The 15358-nt window shown below is 40.1% G+C and overlaps 1 protein-coding gene across 1 annotated transcript in view; it reads left to right on the top strand.

Annotated features, from left to right (window-relative positions):
* The window catches only part of LOC126354103 (alpha-tocopherol transfer protein-like), a 101970-nt gene extending 93757 nt beyond the window's left edge, over positions 1–8213 (top strand). Inside the window, exons 5-8 of the mRNA XM_050003499.1 lie at positions 6088–6281; positions 6364–6480; positions 6672–6765; positions 7420–8213. Of these exons, the coding sequence (XP_049859456.1) occupies positions 6088–6281; positions 6364–6480; positions 6672–6765; positions 7420–7613 (599 nt within the window). The 3' untranslated portion in view covers positions 7614–8213. The remainder of the gene's footprint in view (positions 1–6087; positions 6282–6363; positions 6481–6671; positions 6766–7419) is intronic.
* The last annotated feature ends 7145 nt before the right edge of the window (positions 8214–15358 follow it).

Genomic DNA, 15358 nt, shown 5'->3' with positions numbered 1-15358 from the left:
TGCTCATTCCACCTCATATCACTTTGCAAGTTATGCCCATGTATTCAAACAACTTGGTTGTGTTAAGCAAATGTTAGTAATTATGTATCCAAACAATAGGTTTGATCTTCCTACTCATCTGCGTTAACTTACATTTTGCCACATTTATGACTAGCTGCCATTCATCACATCAAATGGAAATTTTGTCTAGGTCATCTTGTCTCTTCCTACACTCACTCAACTTCGACACCTTACTGTACACCATGGCATCATCAGAAAACAACTGCAGATTGCTGCCGCCGTGTCAGCCAAATCATTTATTTGTATACAGAACAGCAGCAGTCCTATCACATTTCCCTGGGGCACTCCTGACAACATCCTTGTCTCTCATGAACACTCGCTGTTGACTTCAACGAACTGCGATCTATTACTTAAGAAGTTTTTTGAGCCACTAACATAAATGTGAACTTATTCCACATTCTTGTACCTTCATTAGCAGCCTGTAATGGGGCTCTGTGTCAAATGCTTTCCAGGAATCTAGAAATATTGAATCTGCCTGTTGCCCTTCATCCACAGTCTTCAGTATATAATGTGAGAAAGGGCAAGCTGAGTTTTGCATGATCGATGCTTTCTAAAATCATGCTGATTTATGCACATAAGCTTCTCAGTCTCAAGAAAGTTTATTATATTCGAACAGAGAATATGTTCAAGAATTCTGCAGCAAATAGAAATTAGGGATTTTGGTCTGTAATTTTGTGGGTCCATTCTTTTACCATTCTTATACAGGGTGGAGAAAAATTGTGACACAAAATTTTAACCCTCGATAGCTGATTCTAGTAGAAACCAAAATTACTAATGTGTAGGTCGACAACACACCATTCTTAAACTATGGAAAATTGGCATCACACGATCCGATTGGCCGTGGGATTGCTTTGCCATTTGTCAGTTGACGAGCAGTGCTATGGTTTCGGTTCGCACATACAAACATCACTCACCCCGTCACTGCCCCAAGGTGATAAGCACATGTGATGAATAGCTCTTGCTGTTGGTCTCACACGTAAGCTTCACTTCGGAGCACACACTTGTCACCTGCGATTTAGTCATACAGTAAGCATGGCGGCACAGTATTTATTTGAAGAACGCTGAGACATGGTTTTGTTTATGGACTAGCTGATGGTAATGCGCATGAAGCTCAATGGTTGTATGAGGAACAGTACTCAGCAAGACACCACCCACACCTGCAAACGTATACCCGCAAATGTTTATAGCAATTCACCAGCGACTTGGCTAAACAGGCTCATTAGATGGATATCATGGTAATGCTGGAAGACCTCGAACATGACAGGATGGTGCATTTGAAGAGAGCTTCAAGGAAGCACCTATGACAAGTACTTGACATGATGGACATGACATGATGGTCATTTGTCGGTTAGTCTGAGATGTTTTGAGGGATGATGGCCAGCACCCATTTAGTTTCCACCCTGACCAAGACCTAAATCCTGAGGTAGATTATGAACATTGGTTACAGTTTTGCCAGTGTTTCCTGTGAGGGGCTGCTTGAGATCCTGACTTCCCCACCATTGTGTTGTTCACTGATAGTGCACCCTCCATCGGGATGGCCTTTACAACACTCGAAATGTTCATTACTGGGCAAGGGGAAATCCTCATGTTACGTACATCCACAGACACCGGGAACATATTTGCTCAACTTTTGGGCAGGCACTGTGGGTGACCATCTGACTGGGCCGATCCAGCTACCTCCTCGACTTTTCAGGGCAAATTACCTTCACTTTTTGCAAGAAACTCTACCTGGCCTGCTGGAAGATGTTCCCCTGGACATAGGCTACGCAATTGGTTGCAGCATGATGAGGCACCTGCACATAACAGTCGTACTGTGCCCAGTTATTTAAATGAACTCTTCAATGGCTGGTTAATCGGCAGAGGTGCTAATGAGACATAGCACCTGTGATCACCAGACCTCACGCCACCGGCCTTTTTCCTGTGGGGATTCTTCAAGGTTCTAGTTCACCCACCATGACACAAACCACCTAGAAATGAAGAGGAATTAATGGATCCCATTCAACATGCCACCAATCACATCAGGGCAATCCCAGGAATCTTTGAAAGAGTTCAGCTAAACACCGTTCGACATTACCAAGCTTGTGTTGCATCAGAGGGTCGCCATTTGAGCACTGCTTTAAGTAAACAACATTCTAGCTACAAGAAAGGCCCTTTTTAGGGCCAACACAATTTGTAAAAGACTTTCTGTATGCCAACTAACAGCTGTTGATGGGTTTGTTCCCAGTACATCTTATCATGAAACTACAATGGATGTGTTGGGACCCCAGCAGGTTCGCCCCCAGGCCTCAGAGTGGAGGGCTGGTGCACTACCACCGAGCGTGCGGGCTGCCTTAGATACATCACGATCTCCAGCAGGCAAAGCATTCAAGGTCATGTGTTGTCCAGAGCATCACAACAGGACAATTCTGCAGCCAATTGGAGCATGTGGCGCGAAGTTACCGTAGTTTAAAAATTGTGCATTGTTGACCAACACAACATTAGTAATTTTGGTTCCTATTGGCATCAGCTATCCAGGGTTAAAATTTTGTGACACGAAGTTTCTCCACCCTGTATACTGGAGTCACCAGTGCTTTTTTCCAGTAACTTGGGACTTTGCTCTGAGTGAGAGAGTCATGATAAATGCAAGCTAAGTAAGCAGCCAATGTCGTAGAGCAGTCTTTGCAAATCAGAAATGGGTCTCCATCTGAACCTAGTGATTTATTTGTTTTCAAATCTTCCAGCTGTTTCTGTATGCTAATTACTATATCATCCATACAGGAGTCTGTATGATGGTATGTTTATACGATTCTCCTGTGTGAATGATTTCTTGAACGTGAATTTAAAATTTCAGCTTTTGTTCAATTACCACACCAGATGGGGCACCAAGGGACTAAATGGAAGCCTTAGACCCACTAAGCGACTTTACATATGACTAGAATTTTCTCGGGTTCTCTGCCATATCTTTTGCTGAGTTGCGACAGTGGTAATTGTATGCTTCGCACATAGATCTTTTCAAAGACGCACGAATCTCTACTAACCTTCACTTGTCATCATTTACACAATCCCTTTCAAACCTCTGATTCCTCAGCATCCACTTAATTTCATTATTAAACCGTGGGTTTTTTTTCTATCTTTATCCACTTACTAGGCACATAACTCTCCAGACCACAATTTACAATCTGCTTAAACTTTGCCCATAATTCCTCTGCATCCATCTTACTGCAATTAAGTGATGCCAATTCACTGTCTAAGTGAGGTGTTAATAACTGGTTACTGCTCTAAATAGCAGAAACACTCTCCTGGCTTTCTTGACTGATTTATTAACTGCCATAATCATAGGTGCTATAATGACATCACGATTGCTAATCCCCATTTCTACTCTGACAATGTCAATAAGATCTGGCCTATTTGTAGCACAAGGTTTGACATGTTTCCATTGTGCGTGGACTGATGGGCAAGCTACTCAAGACAGTTTTCAGATAATGTGTTCAAAAGTATTTTGCATGACTGTCTGTACCCCCCTCCCCCCGAAATGAATCCATAGACACCCCAGTTCATACTCCACATGCTAAAGTCACCTCCGACCAGTATTGCATGATCTGGGTATTCAAATGCTATTGACCGTAGACTTTCTGTGAATGACTCCAGAACTGTCACAGCAGAATCGGGTGACCAGAAAAACATTCAACAATTAACTCGGTTTCACCTACACCTGTTATACATGACCAGATGACTTCACTGTCACACTCATCTTTGACCTCAATAGAGAGAACATTTTTGTTGACAGCAATGAACACTCCCCCTCCTATGGCCTCTAATCTGTCTTTCCATTATATGTTCAATGACTCATTAAATATCTCAGAGCTTTCCACTTCTGGTTTCACCTGGCTCTCTGTTCCCACGATAACCTGAGTACGAGAACTTTTTTGAAGGGTAGTAAATTCGAGAACTTTATGATGAATACTTGGACAGTTTACTGCTAAAATTGTGACAGTCAAAATGTCTTTATTCTGAAAGCTAGTTGACTTCCATTGCTGAATATCGACTGGCAAGTGTTCATCAGAGCCTAAAAAACCCCCATGTGCACTCCATTAAGTTTTCTGTTACCCAAATAGCTGCTTCCTTTTGGTATAGCACCACTGCCCTATCAAGGGGAGTCCTGCAAATCCCCACATGATAACACAAGTCTAGAAATCTGCACCCAAAACTGTCACAGGGTCAATGAAGCTTTTGGTTGAAACCTTCCACTCGGTTCCAAACCAAAAGACTCTGATCATCTCTGGGTCGCAAATTGTGAGCTCTGCTTTCACCTATGCGCGAGGCCAGCAGTTCTCACCACCTCCGCCAGCCACCAGTACAAACTGGGGATTGCCTCAGAACTCATGCGACAATCTTCATTAGTGCGACTGTGAGACACAACATGCAGACGAGTGCAGCCTGCACACTCAATAGCCACAGGCAATGCTCTGCTTCCACTTTTTGGATGAGGCACCTGGCAGACATACTGAATGCACATTGGCTTTCTTTCCATACCTGTACACAATCTGTCTAAGGGGCTCTGTAACACGTCCAACATTAGAGCTCCCATGTGCCTGCTTGGACCCTGCTGAAGGAGCAGCTACCTGCCCACTCACAGGATGAATGGGTTGCCTCAAGCAACATGAATGCTGTACCACCTGCCACTCTGGCAGCTATAAGGGTGAATCCACCACGTCAGGTGCACTAGGAGGTGCCTCGGAAGCAGAGCGCATGGGCAAAACAAGTGACACCTGAGATGTCCCATGTGATGCATCAGATTCTCCGCCACCACTACACCCCAAGGCAGTAGCCTGAAGGTGACTGACCATAGCAAAAAGTACGTTCAGCTGTTCACAAACTGTAGCCAGCTCTTTCTGCATCCACACACAGCTTGTACACATCCTAGCCATTCTAGCAAGACTAACTGAGGAAGTGAAGTATGAAAGCAGAAAATCCTAGATATGCAAGTTGCTACACTCCTGTTGCGTTACCAATGGATGCTGATGTGTTAATAATCTCATAGCTGGCTATTCAGTGAGCAATTATTGCACAACAGACTGAATGAATTTACACTTACAAAAACGCAAGATTAAACCTCTTACAAAGAGAAACATGCACAAAATTTAATAAATATACTATATGGGAAATGCAGAGAAAGATAAACCCTTAACTTGCCACTTGGTAGACACATATCACCTGAGAGCTAGAGTCTTATAAACTGGCTTACTAAATGAATGGATGGTTGGTTGCTTTCAAAATAAGTGAGCAATTACTGTGCTACAGACTGACTGAATTTAAACTTACAAAAACATGAGATTAAACCTCTTAAACAGAGAAACAGGAACAAAATTTAATAAATGTACTAGTTGGAAAACACAGAAAGAGGTAAACACTTAAGGTGCCACTCTGACGTGTATCAGCTGAGGGTGTTTGAAGCTGACTGCTGAACAATTCTTCTGCTGCTGACACATATTGCGTGTAACGACCATGAAGATAAGACACAAGAAATTAGGGCTCATATGGAGGCATACAGACAGTCCTTTTTTCCTCTCTCTATTTGCAAGTGGAACAGGAAAGGAAATGACTAGTAGTGGTACAGGGTACTGTCCACCACACACCGAATGGTGGCTTGTGGAATATCGATGTAGTTGTAGAAGCATGAAATGAGGTTTTGATACTGTGACGTTCTGTGGGGGTGCTCTTGAAATTTACAATTTTTAAATTATTATTGTCATGCTTTTCTAAGCATTTCAAAAGTGTAAATACAACACACCAAATAGGCATCTCAATATCTGCAGCTCTCTCTCTCTTTCTTTCTTTCTTTCTTTCTTTCTTTTTCCATCAGAGGTACCAGTACAGCATACCAGTATGATCCAGCACAAATCAAGCACTGTTGTTACCACTTAAGTTTTGTTCATTGAGACTAACCTGCACATAATACAATAAGATAATATGGGGTGCATTTGACATATTCAAAGTATATAGATAAGATAACTATGGATCATAAGTCACCAATTTTTTTTCCTGTAGGTGTGTTTGACCCATATAAATTCACAAATGAGGACATGTGTCGTGTTCATGGGATTGCATGGGAAACTTTGATGGAATGTGAAGAAAATCAAGTGCGGGGCTACGTACACTTTGGTGATGGAGCTGGTGTTGGCCTCCCATATTTGACATTGTTCACGCCACGAGAAGCTGTTCGGATAGTTAAAAATGGAGAGGTAAGTTTGAATACCTGTGGCTGAATGTTTATATTTTTATGTATGACACATATTAATAAAATATAAATATATTTTATTGCAGCGCACCCTTCCAATGCGACACAAGGAAGTTCATGGGTTTAATATTCATCCTTCACTGAAATATGCCTTGGACTTTGGATTTTCATTGATAACAGAAAAGATCAAGAAACGAATCAAGGTGATACGACATGACTATTCTTCTTTTGCTCCTTGGCATAGTGATAATATGGTTAAAAATAAAAATGTTCCACTATGTTACAATAACATGTTCATAGTGGGTGTTGTTTTCATTCCTATATTAAAAAAATTTTATGCCGTCTCTTATGTTTCTGTAAATATGGAACTAATACAGAGTTCATTTCTTTTCAGCTATACACTTGTGTTGAAGACACACTGGACTTCATAGATCGCAAGCTCCTCCCTAAAGAATATGGAGGTGTTATGCCAATGGCTGACATGATAAGTATGGCTTAAAACTGGGAGTTATATATAATTACTGTACTTAAAATATGTGACTATGTAGCAGATCATTCAAAATCTTATTTCAGACATTGAAACTACTCCCATTATCTGTCTGTAAACCAAAGAGTGAGCAACACTCATGCTGGAGGAAGTGAACTTTCCTAATGAGTATCACAGCCCCAAAAAATCAATTTTCCCTATAGCAAGGTAGTGCGGCATGCAGTGATTTACGTAGACTCTATTCATGTGCGTTAGTTATATAAGTTAGTAATTTCTGTATTCCACACAGAATTGACATTTTTGTGAAAAATAAACATCCTCCAGGATGTATGAGCACTGCATTGCTATTGGTTTAAGAGGCACACTGTGGAATGTCTGTTACAAGTTGGTGAATCAGACTGTATTCACTCCTTGTGGTGTAGCTAGGCAGACAGTGTGGGGACTTGGCTGCTCAGTCTCCAGTCCGCAGGCAAATTATAAAAAAATGTGAAAGTCATTTAGGCAATTGAAAAACTATTTAACCTTGAAGATTTATTTAGTGATCTTTATTTATGGCTTTGTAATTTTGATGGCCTTTTGTTACTTGTATTATAAATTATATGCAAGTTTCAAACATATGCACAATAGATACAATTTTCTGCAATTCCTTTCACAGCTTTATGGAAAGAGGAACTGAGACAATCCAGAGACATACTATTGGCCAATGATGAGATGAAGATCCGAGAAGAAATGTACAGTGCAGCAGCAAAAGAAGGTGCAGTGTCTGCTCTCAAGAAGGGGATGTACTGTGGCAGAGAAAATGACATGTTTGGTATAACAGGAAGTTTTCGGAAACTAGAAGTTGATTAATAATGAAACTGCTTTCATCTACTGCAGATTGGCGACATGTCTTTTCAGCTTCAAAGTGTTGTCCAGAACTGTTTCCCCATATTACAATAAAGAAAACTGGAAGAACAAGAATAGTAGCCAATCAGCAATTACATAAACTAATTGTTTATTTATGTGGCTTCCAGCAGATATGCAAAATTAGTACTGTGAAACAGAACTTAGTAAGACTGGTCACACACAAATTGTTATAACTTGACTTCACAAAACTTTCCAAAGATGATGAAGCATACATCAGAAGTGAAAATTTACTTGTCATATAATAATTTGAACTATGCAATTATTTATAAATACATATGTACCATGTCTAATGTTAAATACTTTAAAAAATTAAATTTTATATATACATAATATAAAATTATTTTTTGACACACCTATTAATAATCTTTTGTGCACATTAACATTACTGTGAATGTCAGTAAAGTTCCTACTAGCTTTAAACTTATTTAGATGATGCAGTGTCGCATTTAAATTGGTGAAAAATTTGTGGTGTTTCCCAGATGGTATAGAAGACAGGACTCAATAAAGTTTTCAGCAACTGTTGGCTCTGCCTATCTGAACATAAGCCTAATGAAACAAATCACGCTTCAGTTACTCACAGTCACTCCCAAAAATGAGGAACATCCTACCCACAACCCTTCCCACCCCTCTCAAAGTAGTATCTGACAATCTCCTAGCCAGTACTTATGCTACACTTACAGCCACCACCTTGCCACATGGGCTAAACCCCTATAAAAGACCCAGGCACAACCTGTCCAATACACAAAACTGGTAAACCCAACTCCACTACCAGTCTACTCCTCCACAAAACAATTCCCCCTACCTGTAGCTGAAACAAGATCTCCGGTGCCACATTTTGATCCTGTGCACTTTCTTCCTTTCCCTTTCAGTCATCAGCCATCCTTCACCAACCCTTCCTCCCACTCCCTGCTTCCTTTCACCCATAACAACCGAGTGTCCTAATCAAGTTCCAGTGCTGGCCCAATGAAGTCAGCAGACGTAGAGATGCAGATGTACAGATGCATGTATGGATGTTAAACAGTGGAAAGCCCAGGACGGAACAACAAGAGTATCACAAAAAGCATAAATTACAACTAAGCAAAAATTGCAGCTCACCATATAGAGAAGATATTGAATCAGATGGCACAATGAGAAGCCTGTTATACATTAAAGCTTTTGGCCAAAAGGCATTCTCCAAAATACAACACACACACACACGGCTACTGTCTGTTGCTGCTGTGGCCAGACTGCAGATAGCAACTGCACCTGATGGAGCAGCAATCTGGCATGGTCGGTGGACATAAAGATGCAGCAAAGGGCAAAGGGGAGGGGGGGGGGGGAGATAATATGGCAGGAGCAGGGGAAGGTGTAGTGCTGCTTGTGGGAGTGAGCACATATGCAGTGGGGACACAGTAGGACTGTCAGGTTATTCAGGAGATTAGGGAAGATGGGGGGTGGGAGGCAGAAAAGGAAGGAAGTAGAGTAGAGGAAAAAAGAGTAGTGGGTGCATTGGTGGAATAGAAGGCTGAAGGCTATGTAGTGCTGTAGGGGGAGCAGGGAAGTGGGTAGGTAGGTGGAGAACAAAGGTTTAGACCAGGAAATTACAGGAATATAGGATATATTGCAGTGAGAATTCAGAAAAGCTGTTGTTGGTAGGAAGGATCCAGATGGTGCAGGCTGTACAGCAGTCATTTAAGTGATGCACATTGTGTTGGACAGCATGCTCAGCAACTGCGCAGGCCAGCCATCTCTTAGCCACAGTTTGTCTGTGGCCATTCATGCAAATAGACATCTTGTTAATTGTCATCCCCAGGTAGAAAGCAGCACAGTGATTGTGTGAAGGGTTTGGGATTCTGGGTGGTTATAAAGGATTTCTCTAGACAGCCTATGAATAGTTTAGCACAGGACGATGCTGTGTGAGTACCCATAGGAGTCATCGCATCTGTTGTTATGAGCAGTCCCACTTGAAATATACCACGAGCCTAACTGAGGTCTTCTCAGACAGAGAAGCCCAGTTTGTGGATCACATGACTGCTTTCACAAGTAGCGCAACCATTGCTGGGATTGGAGATACACTAGACCAGAGTAGGTGGTCGTGGTAGGATTTATGGGACAGGTCTTGCACCTAGGGCTATTGCAGCGATATGAACTATGAGGCAAGGAGTTGGGAGCAAGGGTGGAGTAGAGATGGACAAGAATATTGCATAAGTTCTGTAGGTGGTGGAATGCTACTGTGGGAGGGGTTGGAAGGATAGTGGGTAGGATAGCTCTCATTTCAGAGCACATTGATAGGTAACCGAAACCCTGACGGAGAATGTGATTCAGTTGCTCCTGTCCTGGGTAGTATTGAGTCATGATGGGAGTGCTCTTCTGTGGCCAGGCAGTGGGTATGTGGAAAGTGTTAGGTGACTAGAGAGACAAGGCATGGGAAACGAGTTTCTGCATAAGGTTGGAAGGATAATTTTGGTCAGTGAATACCTCATTGAGACCCTTGGGATATTTGGAGAATCACTACAGATGTGACAACCATGGGTGGCTAGGCTGTATGGAAGGGACTTCTTGGTATAGAATCGGGGCAGCTTTTGAAATGGTAGTGATGTGGCCATCCTCTATGTGGAGGTCAACATTGAGATGGCTAGTTGGGTTTAGGAGGACCAAGTGAAGCAATTGGGGTACGAAGTGTTGAGGCTGTAGAATAATGTGGATAGGGTGTCCTCACCCTCAGTCCAGACCATGAAGATGTTATCGATGACTCTGAACCAGGTGAGGGTTTGGGATTCTGGGTGGTTATAATGGATTTCTCTAGGCCTCCCACGAATAGTTTAGCACAGGATGATTCTGTTTGAGTACCCATATGAGCCATCACATCTGTTGTTATGAGCAATCCCACTCAAAATATACCAAGAGCCTAACTGGGGTCTTCTCAGACCGAAATTACCCTCCCAACTTCGTCTAGAAACAGATCTCCCATACCTTATTCCTCATCATCTACCATCTCCCACACCTCCATATACCCACCACCTGGCCACAAAGGATGGTGCATCTAGCAGCTCATTACCTGTCCCACCATGTCCATGCATACTTTCACAGGCAGCACTACACCTCCCCTAACCCCCTACCCTTCTATCCCTCCCCCCTACCCATACCAAATTGCTGCTCCCACCAGGCACAGTTGCTGTCCGCAGTCTGGCCACAGCAGCCAGATACAGTGATAATGTGTGTGAGTTGCGCGTTTTCTACTTTGGAGAAAGGGCTTTCAGGAGAAAGCTTAAATGTATAACAGACTTTTCATTGTCAGTTGGCAAGTAAAAGTCTCCTCTATATGATAAGTAGCAATCTATCCTTTTCAATTTTTGTTGTGTATGTATGTTAGTGTATGGGTACTCTATAGCTCTAAAGAAAGATATAGCCAGAAACTACCATTGTTCTCAATCTTGTGTATGTGCCAGACAGTGACTCAGCATTTCATCCTTCTAGCGAGTTGTAACTCCCTTTGATTCAGAATCTTGGCTACGGAGGCAAAGTCTACAGAGACATTTTTATTTCTTATATTGTGGTTGTGTAAATTACAGCATTAGTTAAACTATGATTGATTTAAAATAAGCAATACCTTTTGAAATTCTCATTGGGCCATTTAGCAAATAAGGGGTGGGAGAAATCTGTGCTTCAAAATTGTTAAGATCTTGAAACTTCTTGAAACCTATGCCTGAGATGCTGGTGCTTCCTATTAATGTACTAATATTGATTAACAAAACTGAATAATGTACTACCTTTTTATTTTAGGAATGATTGAGCCATTATTATTCAATTGACTGACTTCTATTTCATTTATTTTCATGTAAGGTAGTACTGACACAATTAAAAAGCATTTTGAATAGATGGCTGCATACTTTCCCCTTAACCTGATGGCCATGTGTTCAGGCAGGTCCTTTAGTTTTACCAATATGTAAAAACTTAAATAACTCAGCTGTAACTTGATAGCTATTATATCTTTCATGAAAGGAAGAAAAACAGATCACATAGTAGTAAATACATATTCATTCTTAGATACGTGCATATTCAGAACAAGTCAGAAAACAGATAACCTTGTCTCATGTGTATACCCATTTATATAAGCAATAATAATTGTACATCACTCCAATTAAAAAAATCCCTCACCCCAGTATTCTAAACAGCCATTAGATCTTCCCAGCTAGAGTGTTAAGTGTGGTGTGATATAACATTCATTCATTTGTTTACTACTAGACATGTTTTAGGTGCATTTAGAAAAATACACTGATGATTGACAACTCTCTCACCAAATGAATTTTAATACCACAGCATATCAAATCAGCTATTTGTTTTGGCCTCAACTGCAGTCCTGTAACCGAAGTCTTATCTTTCTTACCACTTGAGGTGCTGTTACATAGAAATCTTAATTATCATACCTATGAAACAACAGATTAGTCAAATAAAAACATTTTATCACATAGGGAATACATTGACTTACCTGGCATAAAAAATGTTCCTATAATTAAATGATTCTGCCTATGATTGTGCATGTATTTATTTAATTAAAGAACTTCTAACACAAAAGAAAATTTTATTGTTTGTAAATTAATTAGAACTACAAAAATAGAGTAATAGTTTGATAATAAGATAAGTTGTCACTAAGTTATGAAAATCACTCTTTTAAGAAATCTATATTAACCTTAAAAAGACCTACTGAAACCACAGGGAGTGGGCAGACAGTACTCTGGTTACAATGACTCCATCTGGAGATTAGTCATGCAAGTAAGTTATTACTGGAAACATTGAGATGTAGATTATGCTGTGTCTGATGCATGACCACGAAAAGAATGACACGCTAGCCACACCATGTGATTTTGCATCCTGTTGAGCTACTACTAATGACCTGAAATTACATGCTCAACTTTGGTGAGGGCTTGTTGACTCACATTAATGTGAGGAACAGTTTCAGCTATTTGTCTGACAGCATCCTACATTGCGTAGCTTAAGCTTATGGTCCAACCTGTTATTGCCCTGCACCAATAGTGACTACATCAGCTTCACCAAGATCTTTCCCCCAGAAAGCCTAAACACCATGTGACACTGCCAAATGATGCACTTAAAAATACTTGGTATTCACAACAAAAAGACCTCTGTATTAGTTGACATCTCCCTCCCATGACTACTTCTGAGTGAGACTTTCATGATGTTTTTAGCTCTTTGAATATTGTTGGCCTCAGCTTGCACTTTTCCCCCTATCTTATTAGACTGTTCCTGAATTTTGCGACCTGCCTGCATACTCATGTCTGCAGTCTCCTGGGCACTGAAGCTTCTGAAGACAAGTAAACTAAAACACAGATACTTACAGCATCCCTTAAATATCTTGCCTATTTTGGCAGGTTGGACTACAGTTTAGTCATCTATGCTGTTCCTAACCACAATGCTGTTAACTGAGTCCTGCGCATGTTACTTCCAGGTTAACTGAGTTTATAGCACCAAAATCCAGTCACATCTCCTCTGAAGCAGGTTGTTTCATTGCACCCTATAATAAACAGCATAGACTCTTTATACTGTCAAATGCTGCAGTTTCCACATTTGTCAACAGTGATGATACCTCTTTTGCCTACAGTGATGAAAATGCATTTATGCAAGGTCATTAATTTTACAAGAGAACCACACATATGAGTTATCAAATAACCATGTATCTGGTTAATAAATACTTTTCTTTGGAAGATATTTAATGGGAAGGTGTTTACTGTGTTATTTAGCAACTAGCTCTACAGTAGACTGAGATTAGGTTAAATTGTACTTAGTAAAGCAGTTAATTGTTCTCTTCTATAAACAGACAAGAAAGTTATGCTCTTTATTAAATATTAACTACTTAGACTTTTCTGTGTTTGGTGACAATGTACATTGACAATAGCTGAAGCTAATTACTGCAAGCATGAATATGCTAATACTTCCACAGCTGCAGACATACTAAAATTAAACTAGTAGTTAACTATTACTACATCCTGCATTGTCCCCCACTCGTGGTCTCGCGGTAGAAATACATGTAGGCATAAAATTGGATTCTGATAACCTGTACGTTAAAGGCATGAAAAAACACACACACACACACACGCACACGCACACGCACACGCGCGCGTGCGTGCGCGTATTAATTGTGGAATCTTTCTATAGCAGAGCTGTACCATGTAATGGGTTCACATCCATTGGCTTTGCAGAATGTTATCAAATGAAGATGAGCTCAACATGGAACCAGTGAAGGAATAAAAATATACTGGGTTATGACAACCAAATTTGACAGTGTTACCTATGTTGCCATTATTATAATCACAACGTTTTTCTAAATTGAATATTTTCAATCTCTGATATTTTCTATACACTAATACTCATTGCGTTTAAATCAGTCACAGTCATAACATTACTCTATTTCTCCTTTTTCAAAAAATTGATAAATATGTACAGATTCCTTGTATCAAGCATGGCATTTAGTCTGGAGTGGTTTTCATCTCTAACATTAACTGAAATGAAAAATTGCAGCAAAATTTGTTTGACTTGCTGATTAATACTGTTTCATAATGTATGTGTCAGTTGTTATTCAACTGTTTTATGAATGTGTTGCCATTTCTAGGTAAAAGCTGGTGAATAAAGTGGATACAAAATCTGAGAGTGCCTTCTAGATGGTAATAATATATTTCAAAGTCTTTGCCACATCTAGTGATCCAGTCTCTTACAGTACATTCTGTAGTAGGTCATTCACTGTGACTAGCTTTCTCATCAGAAATGTATTCATGGCTGTAATTATCAGCAACTGTAGTATTATTTGTTCAGGATAAATTTCAGTCACGAGTTGCAAATAAATTTTATTACCTTTATATAATTATAATAATGATGATAATGATAATAATAATAATATATAATAAAATTTATTTGCAATTGACTGAAATTTATCTTTAAATAATATCCAGGAACATGAAGCTTCCATCACATATCAAAACTGTGAGATCCTTCCTGACCCTTGTCTTTTGTGTGTACTGCTCCAACAGACTGGCACACATCACAGCTGTCTCCTACTTTCTAAACTCCCAGAAAGCTCTCCAAAATACTTTACTGGACTGATACTTCTTGGAGATGGCAATGGTTATGTCACACCTTGGTGTTCATTTCAAGAATGAATCAGATTGGATTCAGGAGCATATTTCACCACTTAGATTATATTTTGAGCATTAGAATTCAATTTTTTTATGAGGTAGATCTTTCTTTGGATGTGAGGGCGTGCATTATAAATATAGTCCAATCAAGTATTACAGTTGCTCAACTTATCCTCATTCCTATCTTATCACAAAGTTGTCCAAGAAGAAAAATCCATGACTCAAAGGCATCACTTTGGTTAGCTGCTTGTTTCATGATTAACATTTTTGAAGTTTTACTATTGAAGAAGTAAAACCACTGTTGGATCACCTGCACAAACATTGCAATGTGACATTTTGTAAGTGAAGGCTTATTTACAGTCCGGTATAAACTATGGTTTTCTACCAAGTAAAGTCCTGAAACAAATCGTGTCCAAGTCATTATACGTGCAAGGGTAACTCAAATTATGAAACACAAGACAGATTTATTATCCTTATGTTTAAGTATGAGGTTGTGTTTGTAATTACACTTCTTGAAAACTGCTAAGGAGCAACTGCCAGTTACTACAGAACAACCACTAATGA

The sequence above is a fragment of the Schistocerca gregaria genome, chromosome 1 (assembly GCF_023897955.1).
Source record: "Schistocerca gregaria isolate iqSchGreg1 chromosome 1, iqSchGreg1.2, whole genome shotgun sequence".
NCBI classification, from domain to species: domain Eukaryota; kingdom Metazoa; phylum Arthropoda; class Insecta; order Orthoptera; family Acrididae; genus Schistocerca; species Schistocerca gregaria.
Note: the sequence above shows the minus strand (reverse complement) of the source record. Positions and strands in the feature narration are given on the sequence as shown.